The following is a 25485-nucleotide window of genomic DNA, read 5'->3' as shown; positions in this document are numbered from 1 at the left end:
GAGAGCCACATCGCCCAAAATGTCTGAAAATTGATTACAATAATCGTGCAAACCACAGTTCGATAGTCGGCACCTACCTATGTGGTTCAATTCAACAGTCAATGACTTAAAGGACCAGTGCCATCTTTTGATTCAACTGCTCCTAGTTTTTTCTAACCTACTTCTATACCAGACAACATTGCCCACCGAGGTCAGCGGTGGTTAGTTATACGCAACACTATCTTAGTCGACAGAGATTAGTTACCTCATCAATCAACTTTCGATTCTTCTCTAGTACCCTACGTCTAACATCAAAATCGCTTACTTGATAGTCAAAGGATACACGAGCGATGCTTCAAAGGCAAAGTGGAATACCACTAACCTATGAATATTTTCTATTTTTTAAATGTCATGTTTCGCAGAAATGAAGTAGGACGGAATGGACTGCAGCGTTGTATATTCGTTAGCGAAAACCAACCGATCTTTCTGAACTAATACCGATATTTCGTCAGATACCTACTCATCAGGGTTAATGACAGTTTTCAGATTGACAACCGACCAAATCTCTATTCCAATTTTATCATCAGGGTAATGGCATTAGACTTCAAACAAAAAATATAAACTAATAAACTCGTTTGTGGTCGCCAACTTACAGAATACTGATAATCAATTCAGGGTTTAAACCACAAAAGGATGTAATAACTAATGATTTACTCAATTAAAAAAAGTGTCATCGAACTTACGAAAATGTATAGATTTTAAAGCTGTACAATAAGCATTATTGGTTGAAAGCATTTTTGAATCAATTGACGAAGTTTGAATCTGTAATGTACCGTTCTTACCACTGCCGTTATCATATTCAGCTGACAGTATTTCAGGTAAAGTAATTTTGTAATCATCATTAGGAAATTTATTTACAGAAGACTGTTGATATTTCAAAATTAGTGTAAGCAGTTTATATGTAGTTTCTAGTTCATTAAAAATGATTAAAATTTCTTGGTTAACGCATGTTGAACTGATATCATTGTTGAATTCATGGTTAGTACTTTCAGCATTATCATCCAATATATCATTTTGAAAATGACTATGAAATTCACCATTTACAAGATTATTCTCTTTATTAATCAACGGATCCGTTGAATATTGATTACTTTCATTTAAATATACTGTCGATTGAGAATGATTAGCATTTTCGGTTAAATTTTTAATAACCTCACAATGAACATTTCTATCTTCGTCCTGTTCTTTTTCTTCCTCGGAATTATTGTCATGAACATCTTCAGAAGAAGTGTCAGGGTTATCATCATCATTATTACAGCTGACTTCAACATTACTTTCTGTTAAAGTATAAAGTTTATCTCTGTTTTCACTACTTATTTCATTAGTATTCCTGTCACTAATATCAAACTGATCATAGAAACCAGATTTCAATTGTAATAAACCATAGGTTTTAGAAGTTGAACAATGATAATTAGTAATATCAGTAGTGTTGAATGCTTGAGATGATGTACATAACTTTTGATTTTTACAATGTATATTTTTTAGTAAATTTCCAATGTGCTGTTTATGAATATTACGATATCGTATTGATGGACGACGAATAAGACAACCACTACTAATACGTGTATTAGTAGTATTAGTTGGATGTAATTCAATGTTGGATTTAGAGGTAATTTGTTTTGACGGTTGTTCCGATGCAGAAGGTTCAATTATTAATCCCAATTTGCTATTTAAAGAAGACAGGGAGGTGGATGGAGAGAGATAAAAACAGCAAGTCTCACTTCAATTGTAAATTTAGAAAGAAAGGAATACTAAATAATGATATGATGAAAAAACGTTATTACAAATAGTGTAATTAAAGTAGATTTGATATTTGAAGTGGACGGTCATCTTGAAGAGCTGTTAGTTGTCGATGGTAGTCGACATGTAACTCAAGAAGTAACTTAAAATGCGAAGCTAGGTGACGCGAGTCCGAATTCACAAAGGTAACATGAATTCCCTCAGGATTTCAAGTGTCAACCAACACGAAACCTACAGTGAATAGAGTTTCCTGTCGATCACCTTTTATCATTCAACATTGTTTAGATGTCTGTTCACTAGTAGCCACGTTACAATTCGCTTGGCAGAATTCAGAGTCAAAGAACTAGAGAAACGTAAGATTGATCACCACTCAATGACCAATCAGTTTTAGTATCTGTGATCCTTAATAACTATTGGATTTATCATTTTTGGAAAGCAGGAAGAATGCTAAGAATAATTTTCCGGAAAATTACAAGAAAGGCCTGGAAAATGATTAACTAGCGAATTCGGAACAGAAAAACAGGAGAATAATATTGTTTTCAATTAGATCGTCACCAAGTTTTACTTAAATATGAAGCTACATTTTTCCTAGTTTATTATGAAGTTATCGATTCAGCTGCTTTTGTGTCAAGTATACTACAAGCCGATTCAGTCAACGAGCGAATAAATAGTTCAGAAGGGCGCAAAGCCCTGTTCTATCACACAAGTGATGATCATATGGCAGATAAAAACAAATCCTTACAAATGATCAAATGTACACTACCACATCTTCGTAACAGGGTTTGTTATACATAAAGCAAAAGTTATGGGGATTTGAACCAACCCTGATCTGTGTTTGAAAAAAACGTGTCTCACCCCTATCATTTCCTTGAGCTGATATAATTTAATGGGTGATCTGACTAATTTTTCATACCATTATGTATCCGTTTTTATTACTTATAATCATAATGTGTATTTGGTATCATTGCTACCAATGATTCAAATAGATTACCTTTGACTGGTTTGTTCCGCATATACGTGTACCAATATTAATGTGTATTAAAGTCTAGTTGAAATGTATCTGAGAACAATAATGTTTAATTATATATCCTGTTTTAATTTGTATAATGAGGGTCTGTGATACTTTGAAACTATTAAATTCATTGAGGATTTCAGTACATTTTTTAAGCTCTTAGGATCTGATAAATACTTCTGTTTCTTCTGAATAAAGGTTAATCTTAGAAATAGAACTTCTATATTGTCCGCCTAGTATGTTTTTTCTCTTGTTGAAAGGTTTTGGTGGCCCGAGATCTGACTCCAATTAGATCGTATGAATGATTGTTGTCAAAATAAACATCTCGAGTTGAACAGAGAAACAAGAAGTCTTGACAAACTACGGAAGCTATTTTTGGGGACCTTATTTCATTTACTTCAAAGCTTGAAGAACAGTAACCTTTACTTTGGCCCCCAGTCTATTCTACAGATCATAAGCTATCGTTTGATGTATGATTCACTGCCATAACCTATTCTGTTCCAAAGCTATTGTAATTTAGACGTAACCTATTGTACACTATTTTCTACTCTAATCCCCTAGTTTTGAACATAATTGTATTTTCCTAATTATTGTACGTTGTGGTCAGGTTAGTCATCTATTTATTCATGTATCTTTTTACACTAATCTGAAATCGGGTACTAGATAGGAATTTGGAATACGGGAATTAAATGAGCCAAATATGAGAATGAATTTTTGAGTACATATATTTTGTACAATCGTCAATCGTAAAACGAAACCAAACGAAATGAAGCGCAATGTAGAAGGAGAGTGAGCCAACTCCGTTTAATCAAGTGTGAATCGATATTTATAGCCGAACAAATTATTATTATTATTAATATTATTTAAACACATAAATATTGGTACGAAGGGGCATCGTATTCATATGCGCCACACAAAACTCATTTCATTTGTGTGAGGGCTGTGATACTGTTCAGGTGCCCAAACCAAAAGAGGTGGTTTCCTTAGAGGGCCACACCCGGAGCTTTTGACCTAAAGATCTGATCAACAAGGCAGTGGAGCCTCGTGAGGAGATGCAATCCCATGGTAGCAGGTGACCAACGATTGATTCATACACCATTTGTTCCCTCAGGATACTGGAGCCAACCTATGTGCACCATCGATTCAGAATAAGGGTTTTCCAACTCCCTTAGGTGGATCCTTCATATCCACGGACTGGGTTAAAGCGCATGACATTCACTTTTCGTCCTCTCAATTTCGTAAACAACAGTAATGTCACGAGAATGCAGTGAGTAGGAATTCCCTGACAGAGACTATATACGCGTGGCCATGTGAGAGCATTTGGAGAGGGAGAGCGTACTCTCCCCACTCTCAGCCGTACCACGGCATTTGGGGGGCTGAACAAAAATAAGTCACGAACATGTGATGAGTAAGATAAAAAAAAAAGGGAACACACATACGCTTACATAAAAACAATGAGTAAATTGGCCTGTCTAGAAGCTAGAATAAGCTATGTCAGCTTGATATAGCAACTGATAATATAAAGTCAAACATTTCTATAAACTACGATATGATACTTAAATATAATATTTAAAAAAAACACATTCAACTTACATGAATTGTTCCTTATATTTTGACAAATAATATATGTTTTCGGGTGTGGCCCCTAATAAAATCACCTGCTTCGATTTGGGCACCCGGGCAGTATCACAGCCCTCACACAAATCAATTAAGACTTGTGTGGCGCATATGTATCTGGTGCTTCTTTGTACCAACTACGATATGGTAAGTCAGTCAGCTACAACGTAGGACCAGGCACACATATGCATCGGTCCAAGTTGCCATACCTCGTTAGCACAACAAGATGAACACCGGATTCATAGAAGTAGTTAATTTAGTGTTGGTTATATATAAAAGAAAGATTGTATATAAGGATATAGTATAGGAAGGAAGAAAGTTATGAAGCAATTTTAATATCAAGGTTTAAGGAAAGATAAAGAGTGTATACACCTACGCCATTGTGATCGATTCTGAGCCATGTCACACACAGTCTCCAACCATTGGTTACGATAGTCACGCGGACACCAACCAAGTAGTCTGCATCTACCAACATGGCTCACACTAGAAGCTAGTGACTTCAAGCACTGATGCCACGTTTTGGTTTGGCCGCCCCCAACCATTGCAAATACTAGTCAGCATAGCGCATCGTGGTAATCGGTGTTCAGACATACGTAACACGTGGCCTAACCGTCTCAGTCGATAAATATTCATGACCTCATCAACTGATTCACCATCATTCTCTAATACCCTGTATCTAACCTCACTATTACTTACTCGGTGATCCCAGCAGATGCGAGCAATATTTTTAAGACATCTGTGGTCAAACTACGATATGATACTTAAATACAATATTTAAAAAAACAACAACATTCAACTTACCTTAATTGTTCCTTATATTTTGACAAATAGAATAGTATATGTTTCATCAAAACAGTAATACACGACGGATCTAAATTTTCCAACAAACTATTATCATCATCATTATTATCATCGTTAGTAAATTCATTACACCAATTGTTCAAAATGAAAGGATCATTTAAATGAATACCATGCCAATATGATTGAAATGAATTAAATGATTGTAAAATAAAACAATTACATAATTTATCATTACACTTAGTAACATGATCATTATTGTTGAAATCCTTTTGAACATATGTTACCAACCAATGTAATCGTGGACATAAACTAATTATACGTACTAATTGTATTATTGCTTGATATAATAAATAATGATTTATTACTTCTATAATTGAATCATTACGTAAATAATTAATTATAAAATGAATTAAATTAAATTTTTTAATAAAATAAATAATAATTAATTCATATAATTCATCAGTATACATTGGATTTTGCATAAATGTAGACAAAAATCCACTTAAGACATTACATAATACTATTGCATATTGATCTTCATGTTGAATATTTGATGATCTGATCCATTTAGATTGAATATTATTATGATGATTATTTGAATGATCATTTGTTACTGATGTTTCAGTTATTGTAGGAGTTGTAGCAAAACCTGTACCTTTTGCCCAAAAATTAGAATTCAATTGATTAGATGTTGATCCAGATGATGTAACAACGACTGCTGATGAATGTATTGAATTGAAATTAGTATGAGATGATGATTGATCATTTGTGTTTTGTTTGCACTTTTTATGATTATCTTGATTAGAGACTATTATAGAAGGAAATAATTCCTGTTCCAAATCGATACAAGCTGGTTTAATAAAATGGATATAAATTTCATTGATTGATTGAATAGTTAAAGACAATGAATTATCTTTATCATTATTATTATTACAGTCTAATTGAATTGAATGAATGAATGCTTTCACTTCATCTATATCAAATCTCTCCGGTAAATTTAAACATGAACCATGAGATAGAACATACATGAAACTTAAAATAAGTTGTAATACACCAGAATTTAAATGTATCCAACGTAGTTCCCATAGAGATTGATGACCACTAGCATGAATATTACTATTATTTTCATTATTATGACTATCATATAAATAACATAAACACTGAAATGGTAAAATATTTGAATGAATTAATTGACTACTTTGTAAATTATAAGTAGGATAATTAGTTACACAAAATGTTCTATTATAATCATTTGCCAATTGAATAAGATAACTTGGTAAATAAATTAAAGTTGATTGATATTTCATTATTAATTCCATAATATTCATTGATGATTCAATTAAATTAATTAAATTGAAATCATAATTTGGTATTCTTAATAATAATATATAGGTAATAATACAATGTAATGGTATATTCAATGTTTCATTATTATTATTATTACTATTATTATTATTAATTATTAAATTATCTAATTTATAATTATAAAATTTATTAAAATAAGAAATAATATAAGAATGAAATTGTTTCATCGATTGGTTCCAATTATTATTATTATTATTATTATTATTATTAGTAGTAGTAGTAGTAGTAGTAGTAGCAGTAGTAGTAGTATTAGTAGTAGCAGTAGTAGTAGTAGTAGTAGTAGTAGTAGCAGTAGTAGTAGTAGTAGGAGTAGTTGGAATACGCCAATGAACAATGGAATTAGCTATAAAATATAATAAACCAGATTTTAAAAATTCCTTTATAAATGATGATTGAAAATTTTTTAATAAATAATCATAAGAAGATATGGAATTAGTCTCTTTCATTAATGATGAGGATGACGGTTTAGTTACTGGTTCTGATGGATGAAATACAAATTTAGCATGTTCACATGGTCGAATTAATAAACAAAGTAAACGAGATTGATTAATTATCAGTGGATGATCATCAGTGAATTGATTCAATTGTTCCATAGTCCAATTATCTGTATAACCTTTTGGTAGAAATATACCATTATCCCAATCAATAGGTGATATAATATGACCAATATTTGGTGTATGTTGGATAAGACATAATTCAAAATCATTTGTTGTATTTATTTCAGTTGGGTGTGATACATTTATATTGATACTACTATTATTAGTAGTAGTATTACTAGAGCGATTCATCGAAAATGGATGCAATAAATGATCAATTATTAATCTTAAATGTTTCACAAAAATGTTTCTTTCAAATTCATAATGATTAGTCCCAGTGTATTCTGGTGGATGATAAATGTTGATCAATAATAAAGCTGTTGAAAGACTAGGATGAATGGAATAGTCTGGTTTAATATTTGAAACAGATTGATGGATTTCTTGGCATAAAAACGTAACTAATCCAGATTTAAGTAGTTCAGATGATTGAATATTGAGTACAACTGGGGGACCAGTTATAGGCCATAGCAAATCAGTCGATGTATGTGGATGATTTGAAGTGACTGCGAATACTGCTATTGTTTGTTTAAATGGTACAGGTATCAATGATAAGGGTTGTGGTAATAATACTTCAGATATAAAATTGGATAATTTGAAATCTAAGGAAAAAAAGATCCAAAAAAATCAAATTAACTCATTCACCAGGTAATAAACTATAAGCCACACCAGTGCTTCAAGATAACGAAAGGATCAAAAGGTGACTGAGAGGAACATACAGGAATCATGATTCTAGAATGTTATTGGTTCAAGTTGTCTTCCATGACAGAAGACCAGTTTAAATGCCTTGTATTCGTCTGTAGCCTCCATTCACCCGAGGATGCTGACATCCGAACGAGAATCCTAAGCAAACTCGAACATTATCCCAGTATTACCCAACAGAAAGTAACTACCGAATGCTGAAGATTAGTGAATTCGAAACATGAAACTTTGAATGTAGAGAAAGGTAGCCAGCCTCATAACGTCAATGCAGTTGAGAGAAAAGATTTATAAGGTCCTAAGACGCAAAATTATTGTAATGACAGTGACAAGCCATCATCCTCCATGCTGGTTATGTGGCGGTCGGCATTTCAAAAAAATTGTGTTTAAGAATCATCGTTGCACTACATGTTCCAGGAAGGGGTACAAGGAAAGTCATTGTAAAACCCGAAAACACTGCCAACAACCGAAAGTGTATTCTAAAAGTTCCAAGCCGCGAACGACCAAACTAACGATAGCCCTTAACAGGACAGGCTCCCATAACCGTAGAAAATATGTTTTTCAGAAGATTAATAGATATGATGCCCACTTACATATAGACACGGATTCAAACACAACACTTATAAGCAGAAGAACGTGGGAGAAGATTGGGAAACCACGAATATATCGAACTCATCAATCAGCACTTAGTGCATCCGGGGGAATATTGAACATTGCTGGTGAGATACATTGTGAAGTTTCATCCAAGGAAGAAACAAAGATGGGAGTAGTAGTTTTGACAGAATTAATCATATAATTAGTGCAAATCTCTAGGGAAAAAATTAGGCTTCGGAGATCTGAATACAATCCATACAAAACCTTATATCGGCTACTAAACCATACATTATGTATAGATACCTAAACAAATAAAAAGGTTATCAATGTAACACTGACCATGATTAAACCAATTTCACACTTACTTTGTTTCATAAATGATTCTTTAAATGTTTCAATCAAACGATCAGTTAAACAATTCATTTTAAACTTTGAACTTTCTAAATTCAATTGACATGGATTGAATCGTTTGGATGATTTCGAAAGTGTCATTGATAATTTAACTGTTTGATACAAAGTAATAATAGCTTGTTGAAGTTGACTAACCTTATAAATACTTGAATCAAAATGATGATTACTGAACAAATTATTCAATGATATAGATTGAAATAAAGATGATAATACTGCAGTAAAGTTAGACAATAAACTTGGTAGTAAATATTCACAAATGAATTGACCAAGAATACGTCGTAATGTTGTAGATTGATTTGATTGCATGAAATAATTTAAAATAGATAAATATCTAAGAGCTGAATCCATGGTGAGAACTGATCCATTAGAAGAATATGAAGAAGATTCAGAATGATTTATAACAGAGAAATAATCTGATAACCACGTACAACAATTGTAGAAGAAGTTATCTTGTACAATTGGATCTGTTGAATTCATCGATTCATTTATGGAGAAAATATAATAAACAATATGATCTGATGATAGAATTGAATTGAATACTTTCAATTGACTATTGAAAAAGAATTTATCATATTGATTAGATAATGAACTTGTTGTAGGAATGATTAAAAGTTTTGATAAAAGTATAGAGATGACATTTGGTTGAATTGTGCATAAAGAGCACATTAAATTGATTAGTACTTTGGTAAATTGTTTAATTTCAACGATTAGGTTCTTGGTATCATCATCATTATCATCAACATCATTCATAGATAGATCAATTTGATAATGTTTTATAATTGAGGTGTATAAATCAAAAATAGAACTGAAAGAGTAGAGAGAGAAAATTGAATGTGACATTGAAACAATAAATCCATCCATATATTAAAGTTTATAATTTTAAAGGAATTACTTTAACTTATTCACCAACAACAGAATAATATTAGTGGGGTTTTAACTCGGAGTGTTTGCATGAAAAGATTAGCGAAATTATCGAAATCCTCAAATTAAAGTGCAGTGAGGTTTGAAACCCCAAGAATTGACTTTACTAAACTTTAGTGTGTTAATTTTTCTAAGGTTTTATACAGATTAGAAGCTACCATATTTAGTAGATCCTTTTAATCGATGGATTATGATTAGCAGTGGAATCTAGGAAGCGCGTTTCATTCTGTTTGAGACTATTCAACTGGATGTACCTACATCCCAGTGTTGATGTTCAATATTGAGACTTGAACCGAACTTTTGCAACAAGTCTAGGTTAGAGGTATGAGGGAAGTTATCACTTCCCGGTTGCCCACACCGTGGAAGGGTTCTTCTAGAGGTACTTGAAAAGGAAATTGGGTTAGAAGTGGTCTTAATGACCTGAGAGCGTGACCGCAGTACGCAAGGGACAACTGCTTGAGGTTGGTCACACACGACTTTTTGTCGGTAGTTTTTGTGTTAGCTGCGTACTTGCTAAGACCTTACCGCCGGAGACGGAAATCCGTGGGATAAGGTGTGCATTTTTAGGGTCGTAGACCTTTTCTAACCCACCTCTCCTTGTGGGAAGGCAGCATCTCTGTTATGCTGGTTGTCTGAACGAAACACCTTACTGCTGTCACACCTCTGTACAGTCAGCGGTACGACTTCGCATTCGGACCTTGAGTTTGCTGCATTTAGTCTTACCGCTCTTCAACCGACCTGTCTGGTATGGTAGGACCTTGAGGAACGATTGTTCCAGCCAGTATAGCTCGATTGGTTCATCACGATAGGCAAGCCCGACCACCAGGTCAAGGTAGCAGCAACGGTCGGGATAAATGGAGTGTCGCTGCCAGCCACAAGTATGATACTTATATCACCAACGGGGTAATTCAAACACTAACTAATAATAAAATGGAGTTTGAAGCAAGGATTATCGAATTCCAGTCCAATTTACTAAACATGAGTACTAGATACATGAAAAAACAAACAGTTATTTATCATATAATAGCTTGTCTTAGCTGTCATCTGATTTACCAAACCAACTTTGACATATTATGTGAGCTTGCCTTATATGCTATGTGGTTTCATCAGTTTATTGTATTTACTGATGATTTCTAGAATGAACAGCAAGAAATAACCAGAAAAAGAAGCAAGACTTCCACTTTCCACTAAATACCTTCAATACAGTACTCGAAGTGTTTTTTTTAAAACCGGAGAAAAACACAATTAGTATTGTCTGTTTGAATCTTCCCATTGATGTTTCAGGACTGCGAATGGTCAGTCTCTAATTGGCATATGTGCTTACTGTGAGTATTGCCTCGACATAGCCTAAATTCACAAGCATGGTAATCAAAGATGGATAGTGGATAGCAGTAGAATCCAGTTTGACGCGCGTTTCGTCCTATTTGGGCGAAAGGTACTGGGTTCGAGTCCATAAGTGAACATCAACTTTGAGATGCAGGTACATCCAGCTGACGAGTCCCAAATAGGACGAAACGCGCGTCAAACTGGATCTTACTGCTAGCCACTATCCATCTTTGCTTACCATGCTTGTCAAAGAAAAACACTTGAAACATTTCAACAACAAAAAAACTAGGCAAAAAATTCTTTTCATCTACATTTTAATTGTAATAAATCATACCTAATAAAATCAATTGTCACATAGTTTTGCCATAAATTTGAACATTGATCCGTTTCCATTGTACCAGTAGTAGTAACACTACTTAAACTCCATAAAACACTTGAAAAAATCAATATTAATTGAGACCAATGATTCAATAATTGATGATTATGAGAAAGAATATCTTGTTTTATCGTAGATTCATTGAAATGACTTAACCAATTAATAATTTGTTTAATACGTGTAGATTGTCCAGCATCTTGATGTAGACATAACCATGCAAATAAACGTTGATTTGGTGTAGATGTTAATGAAGCTAATGGACCATACCAATAAGATGAATTGAATTCATTATCTATATCTATATAGTTATGATTTAAGCACATACATATGCATACAAAAGAAAAGAATTAATACATCAGTAGATAGTATATAGTTTTAAATGTTAATTAATAATAGTTATTTAGATTAACATGATGAGATATATCAATAAGAGTCAACTATGACACTGTCGTGAGATTAGTTCGACTTCAAAAGATTGGGTTTAGAATGAGTTGTTGAGAATAGTTCTCCTTTATGCCTACAAAACCTGACCTCTTCAAGTTAATAATGTTTGACGACTCTTTATATTTAACGATTGTCGTCTCCAAAGAATGTTTGCCATCCAGTGGCAACAGAGCGTTAGTAAGTCTGACATTAGATATATTTTGAGGAGTGGAGTGCCGAAAACTCAATTATTATCATCATCTCAAAACACTGACGTCAATGACTTAAATACGTACATCGTATATTATTTCCCGACGCTAGAGCTGGGTGAAAATAAACAGAGAGCTGACACGGAGACATGATATAAAAGGTAAGTGTACAGAACTTAAATCCGTCAGTTCACCAAAATTCCTCACCTGGAATCATAGAGATAGTACAATTCAGTGCCTCAGGATGGAAGCTAGTGATGATTCGGCTGTCATTAAGTAAAATCGAACCTTAGACCAGGAAATCTTAATTGTATACTTAGAAAAACTATTACTCTAACTAAATACCACTTCTATTCAATGCTCTATTAATTGTACTACTCATCCGTTCTTTGTTTTTAATTTATTTTCAAAACTTATGCATAATGTAAAATCTTTTAATGTTATTTAAGCGCAACTATTTATGAGTAGTATTTCGAAGGGTGAAAGTTATTAATACTAGATAGTTGATAAAGTAATAGGTTTGTTCTTTTTAAATTCAACAATAATCTCTACTGAAAGCATCTAGGTCCACTAGGATAACCTAGTGGTAGTATCTCGAACTGTGAAACAGAGTTCGAATCCACCAAGAAGCATAAGTGTATGAATGGCTTACTGACGAGTAATAAATAGCACGATACCAGGGTTTCTCTCCAATTACACCTTTAACCATCTAACATTTCAATATAGTACATGTGATTTCGAATCTCTTCGACTAGTAGGTATATGGCAAATCGATCAACAGAATTCAATCAATACTATGAACTAAGGAAACATGATATTAGTCACTATTCAGTGATCAGTCAAGGTAGAGTTGAATTTAAATGTAGTAAACCTGGAAGATGTTGATAACTCAAGAGTTGATACTGATCAGTGATCACATGTAAGCAACCTCCAATTTATTTAAAAATAGTAACATAAATACGAAGTTCCAGTGAAAAAAAGTGATATACTTAAATGTTCGAAATATGTACTACTTATGGTTTTATTAGTAAAACAAAACAAAATTATTTTCATAGTTGCAAACGTCAGTCAGTTGACGCTAGACCACCATGGAAAACCTGGAAACACTGGACGACCGTTCCGTCCTATTGTGGAACTCCTCAGCAGTGCGCATCCACGACCTCGCGAGATTCGAACGCAGGATCTACCAGTCTCGCGTCAGAGCACTGAGCCGGCATCCAACGGTGTTTATGTCTAACTCCAACCAATCCACGAAGTTGCAACTATGAAAATACAAAATCTCCATAAAACCCCTTCTGATAATAAAACGAAATTAATTTGTAAATAATAAGATAAATGTTACTGTTGACATTGATCCATCACAAAGTATGAGACAATGCTATGCTGCTCGATCCAAAGTCCTAATCTAAATGCATCGCAATCCTTGGACTATGACTTGATATCGTGGCAAAATTTAGTCTGGTCTTAGTTAGCTAAAGAAAATTAAAGGAAAGCTCTGAATTTTACATTTCTCGGTAGCTGATATTCATTACCAAGGTATGTCTATAATTCTGAGGAAGTAAATACAATTGAGTCCAAATGAAATTCGATCGACACAAATCAGCTGATGGAATAATATTGGCTGGTATTCAGTGGCTGACTAGTATAAACATCTTAGTCCAACAGGAAGTTAGTAGCGGTATGAATATTCCAGTGTTATATCTCCGACTGTGACATGGAAACAAATCCCACAAAGAACATTCATACCCAAAAGCTTACAGGTATCTCATGTTGATGGGTATTGATTAATATGAAATCTAGATGGTAAAGTTAAATACCGTGTGTCTATGATCATTGAACAGATTAGTTTTTTATCAGAAGAGGGTTTTGTGGAGATTTAAGTTGAGATCATGAGTCAATTGAAGCTAGACCACCTTGAAAAATTTGGAAGCACTGAACGGCCGTTTCATCCTATTATGGGACTCCTCAGCAGTGCGCATCCACGATCCCACCTCGCGAGGTTCGAACCCAGGAGATTAGTCCTCTGTTAAAAAAAATAAAAATTGACATCACCTGTACAAAATCATAAAAGATCAACGTAGTGTCCTGGCATAACAGCAGAGCAATACTTATTTATGTAACTCAAAAAAACAAAACAAACAAACTAACCCTGATTTGATTTCGACACACTTATGAATGATACATTTTCATAGTTTATTGTTAAGTCATCATCATCATTATTACCATTCAATAATTTAGTTAATATATAATTAGCAAGACTATTTCTACCCGCATTATCTGTATTAACCAATAATCCGAGTAAAATACGTTCACATAATATAGCTGATGAAGGACATGATTTCCAAAACATATCCACTTCATTATTAATATGACTAATAGGTGAATAAAACCATTCATTATGTAATATCTTATTATCATTATCAGATGAACCATTACTAGTTAAATTGTATATATAATTGATCATATCAAAAATCTGATTATGACATGTTACCATTTGTATTAATTGACGGGTACACATTGATAATTTTTTATCTGAACTAATAGTATGTAAACAATGTAATAATGAATTGATAAATTGATAGGAATAGAATATATTGGGTAATGATTGTGATAGCATTTCATTATGTAATAGATGTAGTAAGACAATTGGTCTGAGAAGTAAAGAAAAAAACAAGACAAGAGAGAGATTAGAAAGTGTAATTGAGTGAACAAACGAATAAAATATGAGAGTAAATCACTACTAATTGCAGATATTAGTAGTGTAGTGAACAGAACACAATCGAATGTATTTAAACACAACATTACAGATTATCTCACTAAATTCTATTAACCATATAATAAAACAGTTAATTTCCAAAATAACAACTAAAATAACAACTGTTATTTCTGTAAATATCAATCCATCTTCTCTCATTTCATTGTTTATGGATTTTCCTACCAATTGCGCTTCATTTCAGTTCTTTCCTTATCGGTCTTGTGCCATAATACATTCTATGAGCTCCCAAATGCCCTGGTACGGCCGAGAGTGGGGAGAGTCCATTCTCCCTCTCCAAATGCTCTCACACGGCCACGTGCATACAACCACTGCCAGGGAAGTCCTACTCACTGCCTTCTCATGGCATTATTGTTGTTTACGAAATTGAGAGGACGAAAATCGAATGTCCGGAGCATTAACCGGGTTGGTGGACATGGATAAGTCCACCTAAGGGAGTTGGAAAACCCTGATTCAAAACCAATGGTGTACATGTGCTGGCTCCAGTATCCTGAAGGGACAAATGGCGTATGAATCAATTGTCGGTCACCGGCTACCATGGGACTGCATCTCCTCACGATGCTCAACTGCCTTGTGGACTAGACCTTCAGGTCAAAGGCTCCGGGTGTGGCCCCCTAAGAAAACCACCTGCTTCAGTCTGGGCTTCTGGGCAGTATCACAGCCCTCACACAAATCCAATGAGATTTGTGAGGCGCATATGTATTTGGTGCTTCCTTGTACCAATATTTATGTGTTTAAATAAATAAATAAATAATGTCTAACCATTACCATATACTACTTATATGGATCTAAGTAGACCACACCACAGTAGTACTTATATTACATTTTGTGTTAGGAAATATATTTGTTGTGGTTAGAATATAATAATAAAAAGTTTTTAATAGTATAAACCAATATTTAATTTAAAATTAGGTATGAAAGTTGAATAAGAAATAAACTAAAGTTATAGTTAAAATCATGAGTCAATTAAAGCTAGAACACCATGGAAAACCTGGAAGCACTGGACGTCCGTTTCGTCCTATTGTGGGACTCCTCAGCAGTGCGCATCCACGAGCTTCAACTGACTCATTATTTCAACTATGAAAATACTGAAATCTCTACAAAACCCCTTCTGATCTATAATCATATGCTCACTAGTAACTGACTTCAAGAGATATTTCCTGCAGTTCTAGTGGGAAGCAGTGACCAGTGGAGTTCTACCAAGTCTGTTGTAAAGATATCAACTCACTGAAGACAATTGGTGAACAGTTGCTCAAAATCGTGGATTGGTTGAAGTTAGACATTAACACCATTGGATGCCGGCCAGCTCAGTGGTCTATCGGTTAAGTGCTCTGACGCGAGATTGGTAGGTCCTGGATTCGAATCTCGCGAGAGCAGGGTCGTGGATGCGCACTGCTGAAGAGTCCCATAATAGGATGGAATGGCCGTCCAGTGCTTCCAGGTTTTCCATGGTGGTCCAGCTTCAATTGACTCATGATTTCAACTATGAAAATACTGAAATCTCCACAAACTCCATTCTAAACTAAAATTAACTCATAGTGGGAATTTATAACTGAAAGCTGAATGTGTTGGTATGACTACCGAACAATTACTGATCTGTCCTTATGAACAATACAATTATATACACACATAAAGTAGTATAGGTTTGATTTACTCCAAAGGAAAGATTTAAAATTAGTTGATCACTAAGCTATAATCAATGTTATGTTCGTTTTATCCTAGAGTGCTAGACGAATTCAATCTGTCATGTTTTGATGTAGCCACTACTCTTAATGTATCAAACAGATTAGTGATAACAACTTTGACTATGAGCGCAAGTGACCCTAGTTTAAATTCCATAGTCAGCAAATCAGTTCCTTCAAGACTGCAAATACACCTTATTAATGAATATGTACAAGCACGAAACCAAGGTCGAGTAAAGTTTCCTGTTGATTGCCCCAACCATCTGAGATGCTAACAATCATAGTCATAATGCATTTCAAAGTGATTAACCATCGAAATATGGATCACTGAGAATCAGCGTCCTGAGAGTATTGTGTGCTTGAAGCTGGGTAAACAAGTCCTGGGACTCATTACTGACAGGGTCTTGCATAGGCTCTTTTTTAACTGTTAGCAACAGCTGAGTAATGCTAGCCAGTGTTCAATTGTTTCTCAACTGAAGTATGTGTATGGTGCGAATTATTCGCAAATTTAATTATTAAAAAAACTATCCAGTTAAAAAAAGAAGATCGGTAATCTCAGGAAACAGAAAAAAAACGGGTAAACAACTCACCTGATTTTATTTAACGAATTCTCACCAGTTAAATTATTTGAATTTGTGCAGCTGTTTCCACAAGTCTCTGTGAAAAACAACCGATTATCATTTACATGTCTTCCTAATAAACGTAAGGTGTTCACACGAAGAGTTTTATTGTAATTCTGAACATGATAAAGTCTTATTAAAACATGTGATACTAAACGTGGTGGAAAATTAATCGTATGAAGTTTTGACAATGATGATTTGTTACTTTTATGTGCACTGATAAATGTTCGCCGAGAAGCACCAGGTAAATCACGATATAGTTCCACTTCAATAGTTACAGGACTAGCTATAAGAGGGAAATCATTAAGAAAAATAGAAAAACAGGAGTTTTCTTTAAGATTATTTGTAATAAACTTAATTCACAATATATATACAATTCAGTTCAGAGGGTGGTTGGAGGTGGTCAACAGAAAACCCTGGACCTGGGTTTCGTACTACTTGGCACTCGTCAGCAAGGTGTACCTGTAATCTTGAGGGAACTGGTGCTCCCTGACGGATTCGATCCCATGTCACCCAGCTTCACAGTCAGAGACGTTACCACTGAGCAACTTGATCGATAGCATTCGATCAGCACTAAGAAGGACTTGACACACATGACATTGATCACCACCCAGTGATCAATCAATTGTGACAATTCAGTTCAACCAGTTAAATACGTGAGCCCATACAATAGAAAAATATGAAAAACTAAAGAAATAAGTCTGAATTAAGTATGTGGGGTTTTTATACAAATACTGTTAAATTTTCACAATTCATATTAAAGACTAATCTTGTTTAAATCACTAATGAAAACAGTGAAATAATAGACAACCCTTTCGTCCTAGTATGGGACTCCTTAGTAGTGGCTATCCACGGCCTAAAATTGAACAAAGAGCCTTCAGATTTGCTCGTGAACATTCAACCTCCAAACAACCAAGCCGAAATCCAGTAGTGTGCATGTCTAACCTCAATAAATTCGTGATAATGCACAACCACCTTTCATTGAAAATAATATTCAGATCAAAGCAGGTACGCGGATACATTTTGAAGATGTGACTAAACAGTATGGAAATGAGTACATTCTATGGTTTATAAATAATCCAAGTTCATATCTAAGCTCATTTTGCGTATTAGTGCCATTGAGATTTCAACACTACACATTTGCTTCGCTTTGCTTCAATTTCATACAACATACCTTTGCTACATGAAAGCAGTGAGTAGGACATTCCTGTCAGTTTGCTGAAAACCCTTGATAGTATCAGAGGATTGCGAGAAGCAAAGTGTACTCTTTATAGCCTCAGCTATAGAACGACACTCTTTTTTAGGCCAGTTTGTTAATTCATTCAATCATGCGAGTACTGAAAAACCAATATTTTCATGAACATATTGTCTTTGTAAAACAAATAAAGTGTATAATAAAAGGTATAAAATACAAGTAATAACTATGTTATATCCCGAAGAGAATTGTGAATAGTAACTTTTAAGAACTATTTATGGACCAATATGATATATACATTTCCTATTGTATAATTGCTAAGTAACTTAACTATTCATATTCGTGTCCCCCTTATTATAAGCCTGATCTTGACCTATGAACTATTATTATATGATTTACCATTATTCAGTTATCCCCAGTCTATTGATTACTGTTCCCCTTATTCACAGCCACATTTGACCAAATCTTGTACAAATGTTATTTTCTATTTTATGGTACGATGTGGTCAGTTTGATTGTGGTATATAAACCCAGTATGTTTGCGAATAATGATTCATATTGCAGAGGTTGTTATTAGTGTTCTGGACTTAACTGGCTGGGTTAAGCAGAAAGCAGGACTGATAAGTACTCAAAACTGCTCATACGGTTATTTGTGTATCATTGCTCTGGTCGATAATCACTCCTCTCTAATTGGGCGGTCTTATCACGTCATATATATTAACAGGGCACGCACACACACTCACACGATATAACAAACTACACCATAGTAACAATAATAATATTTATTATTATTATTATACAATAATGATTTTTTTTTCATCGTTGAAATCATGAATCAATTGAAGTTAGACCACCATGAAAAACCTGAAAGAACTGGACGGCCGTTTCGTCCTATTATGGGACTCCTCCAAGTTTTCCATGGTGTTCTAGCTTCAATTAACTCATGATTTCAACTATGAAAAATACTGAAATCTCCACAAAACCCCTTCCGATCAATAATGATTTTACCTGATTGAAGTGTAGTCTTCACTGATAACTGTACACATTCTAATTGTATTAAAAATGGAACTCTTACAATAATTTGTAATGATTCTTTATTATTATGAAAAACAAAATTAGTTTTAATAAATTCTGATAAATTGAACTTTTCCGGAATTCCATTGGATGAATAGTCAGTATTATTATTATTATTATTATTATTACAATCGTTTACATCCTTCAAAAGATTGGATCCAGATATCGTTTCCGGTGCAAATGAATACGCTGAAAAACCTAAATATAATGGAAATATAATATTCTCACAATTATTATTATTATTATCACTATGACAATTCATAATTGATAATGTTTGACATAATGATGTAATTTGTTCATCTAATATATCGGAATAAATAAATGATATAGGTGCAAAATCAATTATTGATTTCTGATAATTTATGATTGAAGTATAGGATTTCTCTTTATCAATAATATCATAGTGATCAGTATCTTGGATAGGATTCATTTTCATATGCTTCTGTTGATTCGAATGAAGTAAATTAACACATTGACAAGTAGTAGTAGTAGTATCCATATTGGTTGATTGTTTTTGTAAACGTTGTTGATTTGGATAATTGAAATTGACTAGATTTTTTTGAAATTGTAATGAAGATTGTTTAAATAAATGAATTGGACCAAATAAACCAATAGGTAATGAATTAATTAAATATTGAAAATTGAATATTGATGATTGTTGATAATATGGTAGATTATCATTTAATGATTGTTGTAATAAAGCTTGACCTAATTCTGATGCATTGATTATATAATCAAGTGAAGAAGATGTACAGACAATGGAAGATGAAGATGATCTGATAGATTTACGATTGTTAGTATCATTTATAAAAGTATTTAAAAGAATATTTGCGTAATCATTATTATTAATGTGTAATTGCAAATTAGATTCAATACATAAAGCTAATAATAGAAATAATGGACATGAGTTTAAAGGAATTGGAGAAATAAGTGATTGTAACAAGTGTGTTCTAAATGTAAGTACAGATTCCGCCGTTGACGGCAACGATGAAGAATGAGAAGAAGATTCAATAGAATCCAATGATTGCATAACCATGATTACACAATAAAATAACCAATCACATATACTAATTGGTTTAAAATGATTCATAATTAACTGAGCAAAATGTTTCAATGTTTTCCAACCATTAATCATACAAGATAATGTAATCATTGTACTCATAGGTGAGTTAACATGAGCAAAACTTAATGAGGATAAGAATAATTTAATATTTCTGATAAAAAATACTCTAAGTTTATGTCTATCATGGATATTGTTGAAGGTTTCTATTAAGATTCTACAAAGATTCCCAAGAATTAATGCTAAACACTTATTATGGTATGTTTTATTAGATAGAATTTGTGAATACATTCCACTTGTAGAACATAAACCATATAAATAACAACAAGTTAATTGTCGAATAAATAATGAAGAACAATTTGATAATGGTGTAGTAGTACTACTACTACTACTAGTATTCATAGGAGTTGAAGATTGATCATTTGGATCTTTATCAATATTTTTTGTAGAAGGATTACTAATTAATCTTTGTCGTATATGATTACTAGCTAGTGTAGACCATAAAGTGAAATTTTTATGGCATGATTCATATTCTTCATCGACAATAGTAGTATAACATGAAAAACATAATAAATAAGCCCTATGATTATTATCATTATTCATTGGGGATTGTTGATTTAACTTAACAAGTTGATCATATAGATAATTTAATAAAATTTGTACAAGTTGAAAAAGATAATCTATTGGTAGATTTGATATTGTATGCATGGAACATGTAGTGATCGTTGTTTGAATTGCATGTTCGACTGAATCAGAATCATTATCAATAGTGTTTGTTGGATTGGATGATTTAATACGTGAACATATAGCTGTTAAAAGAACAGCTTGTAAATCACACGGACCTTCAATAATTCTATTTTTAAGGATAAAATGAATATAACAAAGGAAAAACGTAATAATAATATAAGGTAATACACGGGGAAGGTATTGGATTTCAATAAAAAATTATGCTGTAATTATACGTAATTATGACTGAATTTGAATGACTCTTACACCCCCCAAAACCCTGGTACGGAAGAGGGTTGGAAGAGTTCGCTCTCCCTCTCGAAATGCTCTCACATAGCCACATGCATACAACCACTACCAGGAAAGTCCTACTCACTGCGTTCTCGCGGTGTGGGTATTGTTTGACTCAATTGAGAGGACGATGAGCAAGTGTCTGGCGCTTTAACCGGGTTGGTAGATATCGAGGATCCACGTAAAGGGATTGGAAAACCGTGATTCCAAATCAGTGTTGCATATGGGCTCCATGATGCTGAGGGAACAAATTATGTGTGAACCTATTGTTGGTCACCGGCTACCATGAGACTGCATCTCCTGATGTTGCTCTACTGCCTTATGGGTCAGACTCCTAGGCAAAAGACTGACGGAGTGGCCTCCTATAAAAACCATCTGCTTCATTTTGGGCGCTTAGTCAGTATTCCAGCCCCCAAACAAATCGGATGGCGAAGTGTGGCGCATATATATTTAATGCCTTCTTGTACAAATGTTTATGTGCTTAAGTAAATACACCCCAAAACACTTTAAAGGCAACCACTATCATTCTCAAGAAAAATTTTTCTTTGAAATTACACTAACATCGTAGAGGGATTGTGGTTAAAAAATGTTACCATAAAGTTAGCATAATACTTCCCTCTGCAAAAATAAGTGATGAACATAAAATTCCAGTCGCTAATACATACGATAATTCATCTACTTTTTGCCGAGTTCCAAGAGGATATCGAAAAGTGTGTCAACTTACAGGCCTTTCTCCTACTTACTATTGTCGATTGAAGAAGGTCTATAAACGTTCTGTTTGCATTTATCATCTCAATAATTGGTAGAAGACTAAGCTGATTCATTATTAGATGAGAATCTCTTAAGGAATAACTGCGTTTCATACAGTTAGTACAATGATGTTTTAATATTTTTTACCACTAGAATTGGGCCGTCCAGTGCTTTCAGGTTTTTCATGGTGGTCTAGCTTCAATTGACTCATGATCCCAACTCTATAATATTTATTAATTGATCAAAACTGAAGGAGAACGTTCAGATTTTCATGTTGTTTCTCTATTAGGTAAAAAAATGGACTTATTTCATACAAAAATGAAATATTTTCGAACTTCACAATTGTCTTATTTAAATACGTTACACATTTTTGGAAAAGTTTGATAATGTCATATGTAGTTTAGAATCAATTAGCTGTCTAATAGGAGAGAAAAATGGTTATTAACTCAATTTATTGAACTGTAGCGTAGTGAATACTGAGGAACTGGTGACTTAAGAAACTATTTTATGAAATAATTATACGTACATATTTATCGACAGACCAATAACATACAAGATTACTTTGGTCTCATGCATATCATTGGCCAAATCTTAAGATGCTAACCTATAGACGTAGTAGTGCAGGCTAAGAGAAGAAACTATAACCTGAGGCATTAATTAATATGAAGCTATAAAGTCAGCTCTTTGGATGGGGGGTAGGTAAACATCTCTCAAACAAATGTAGAAACTAATCAACATGTTGAATGATCCATTTATTCAGTACACAAGTCAAAATTATACAGTGAAAGTATTGGAAATAATATTAAAAACTTACTGAGTTGAAGTATTTGTCTTTGAAAACAAACCATTTAATTGATCAAGACAAAATTTATCAAATGGATGATAATCCGAATTTACTAATTTCACAGTTGAATATGCAAACCATGAGAATAATACTTCTAAAGCTAATGTACATGAACGATTTATACCATTTCTTAATGAATAATCTGTAAGTATAGTATTGAGAAATAGTGAAAAACTTGAAGATTCTAATATGTACAGTCGTAAATTTGATGATTCAGATGATATTGCTAAAAAATGAATAGTCAATGTATAAAAATTACGTAAACATTCAATAGATTTTGAAGATAGGTAATGCTGATCAGTTGTTTGTGTTCTTTGCTTTAATTGAACAAAATTTTCTAATAAGTTTAGGACATTTTGTAAACTTTCCAATTGAATATTTATCTGAAGATTAGTCTTTATATAACATTGGCATTTTTTGGAAGTTTCATCATTCGAAGTAAGTTTCCAGGGTCTATAAGTAAAAAAACAAAAACAAGAGAGAAGCAAATTAATCGATAATGGCATAAGGTTTTATATGCTCGAATTTGAACCAAATAGTTTATATGAAGATTAGTGACGGCAGTCGTAGGTGGGTTTCAACTAGAAAACCTGAGAACTACTGATATGTTTTAACTAGTAAGTCGGTGCTGCATTGAATCGAATTAAAGATGTATGTCAGCCAGTCAGTTATTAGCAACGTAGGAACCGGTATATATATGCGTCGGTGTCACATCAAAATTGAGATAAAAATTATCAAGGTGGCTAGAAAAGCAGTAGTGGTAGTAAAAACAATAGATAGAAATTTTTAGAGAATATAGAATAAATAAGAGGGGGGTTTTGTGGAGAATTTAGTATTTTCATAGTTGAAATCATGAGTCAATTGAAGCTTGACCATCATGGAAAACCAGGAAGCACTGGACGGCCGTTCGGTCCTCGAATGGGACTACCCAGCAGTGCGCATCCACGATCTCGCCTCGCGAGAGAGATTCGAACCCGGGACCTATCAGTCTCGCGCCGGAGCACTTAACTGACAGACCACTGAGTTGGCCGGCATCCAACGGTGTTAATGTCCACGAAGTTGACCAACTGTTCACCAATTTTCTACAGTGAGTTGATATCTCTACAACAAACTTGGTTGAACTCCATTGGCTACTGCTTCCCACTAGAACTCAAGGAAATATCTCTTGAAGTCAGTCTGGCTCGAGACTGGTAGGTCCTGGGTTCGAATCTCGCGAGGTGGGATCGTGGATGCGCACTGCTGAGGAGTCCCATAGTAGGACGAAACGGCAGTCCAGTGCTTCCATGTTTTCCATGGTGGTCTAGCTTCAATTGACTCATGATTTCAACTATGAAAATATAGAATAAGTCGGGAAAATCAAGACAGAAAAATAATTTTAAAATCTAGGGAGGGAAGACAACAACTAAACGTATTTGAACTATTTCAAGCACTTATGAACGACAACACCGAATCGTTAGTGATGATTATTGCGTGAACTTAACTATCAGGTAGTTTGCACTTACCAACATGGATCATACCCAACAGTTGACAATTTTATAAATTTATATTATGTCCAAGGTTTGCTTACATTGAACATTCTCACAACTTATTTCTACAAAAAGAAAATTCAACTTACTTGAAATTTGGTTCACCAACAATTCCACAGAATAGGTATAAAACATTTATAAGATATGGATGTTGATCAGACAGATTATCATGAACCGATTGTAGCTTATTATCATTATTATAATCCAGTTGACCAATAGATTTGGCATCTTTCAACATGAGATTGATACATTCAGAAAATATTTCACATAATACGAAATGACCATTATTGTTTGACGATGTTGTTATACAGGTATTAAGTCTGTTTTTTTGTGTATGAATATGATCAATTTGATGTTGATTAAATGGTTGCACTAAAATAGACTGAGCTCTGGTCAATAATTGGCTAGGTAATAAATGCCATAATAAATCTGTAGTTTGTTGTAGATGATAATTAACTACAGAATTGTTTGGATAAGGCCATGATTTATTTTGAGATTTCTGAAGGTCAATACTAAATGGAAGCACAAAAGGAAGAAATAAACAAGAGTAATAAAGGTATAACATTGAAAACGAATGTTGTAAATGTAAATGACGCGATAATTCAGCGTTCTGAAAGAACAGTTAACTACATAAGTTCAATGTTTTGATCAATGGATGATGTTGACTATTGCCCTAGACTTTGAATTCTTCACAGATTTCATTGATTACTTAAAAAGAATTATTCGCTTTAGCGGGTTATGTTCATGAACAAACCTTAGCAATTTATGACTAGTACAAAATTTTTCAAAGTTAAAATCATGAGTCGATTCAAGCTAGAC

The 25485-nt window shown here is 33.6% G+C and overlaps 1 protein-coding gene across 1 annotated transcript in view; it reads right to left on the bottom strand.

Moving 5' to 3' along the window:
• The window catches only part of Smp_159540 (putative inhibitor of apoptosis (iap) domain family member), a gene marked incomplete at both ends in the record, with an annotated part of 88460 nt that overhangs the window by 10638 nt on the left and 52337 nt on the right, over positions 1 to 25485 (bottom strand). The window contains 12 exons of the mRNA XM_018793044.1: positions 723 to 1705; positions 5210 to 5546; positions 5724 to 6583; positions 7037 to 7769; positions 8826 to 9421; positions 11453 to 11792; positions 14275 to 14777; positions 17172 to 17487; positions 19992 to 21382; positions 23111 to 23366; positions 23400 to 23593; positions 24756 to 25178. Of these exons, the coding sequence (XP_018647595.1) occupies positions 723 to 1705; positions 5210 to 5546; positions 5724 to 6583; positions 7037 to 7769; positions 8826 to 9421; positions 11453 to 11792; positions 14275 to 14777; positions 17172 to 17487; positions 19992 to 21382; positions 23111 to 23366; positions 23400 to 23593; positions 24756 to 25178 (6932 nt within the window). The remainder of the gene's footprint in view (positions 1 to 722; positions 1706 to 5209; positions 5547 to 5723; positions 6584 to 7036; positions 7770 to 8825; positions 9422 to 11452; positions 11793 to 14274; positions 14778 to 17171; positions 17488 to 19991; positions 21383 to 23110; positions 23367 to 23399; positions 23594 to 24755; positions 25179 to 25485) is intronic.

The sequence above is a fragment of the Schistosoma mansoni genome, chromosome 1, assembly GCF_000237925.1.
Source record: "Schistosoma mansoni strain Puerto Rico chromosome 1, complete genome".
In the NCBI taxonomy this organism is placed as follows: Eukaryota; Metazoa; Platyhelminthes; class Trematoda; order Strigeidida; family Schistosomatidae; genus Schistosoma; species Schistosoma mansoni.
Note: the sequence above shows the minus strand (reverse complement) of the source record. Positions and strands in the feature narration are given on the sequence as shown.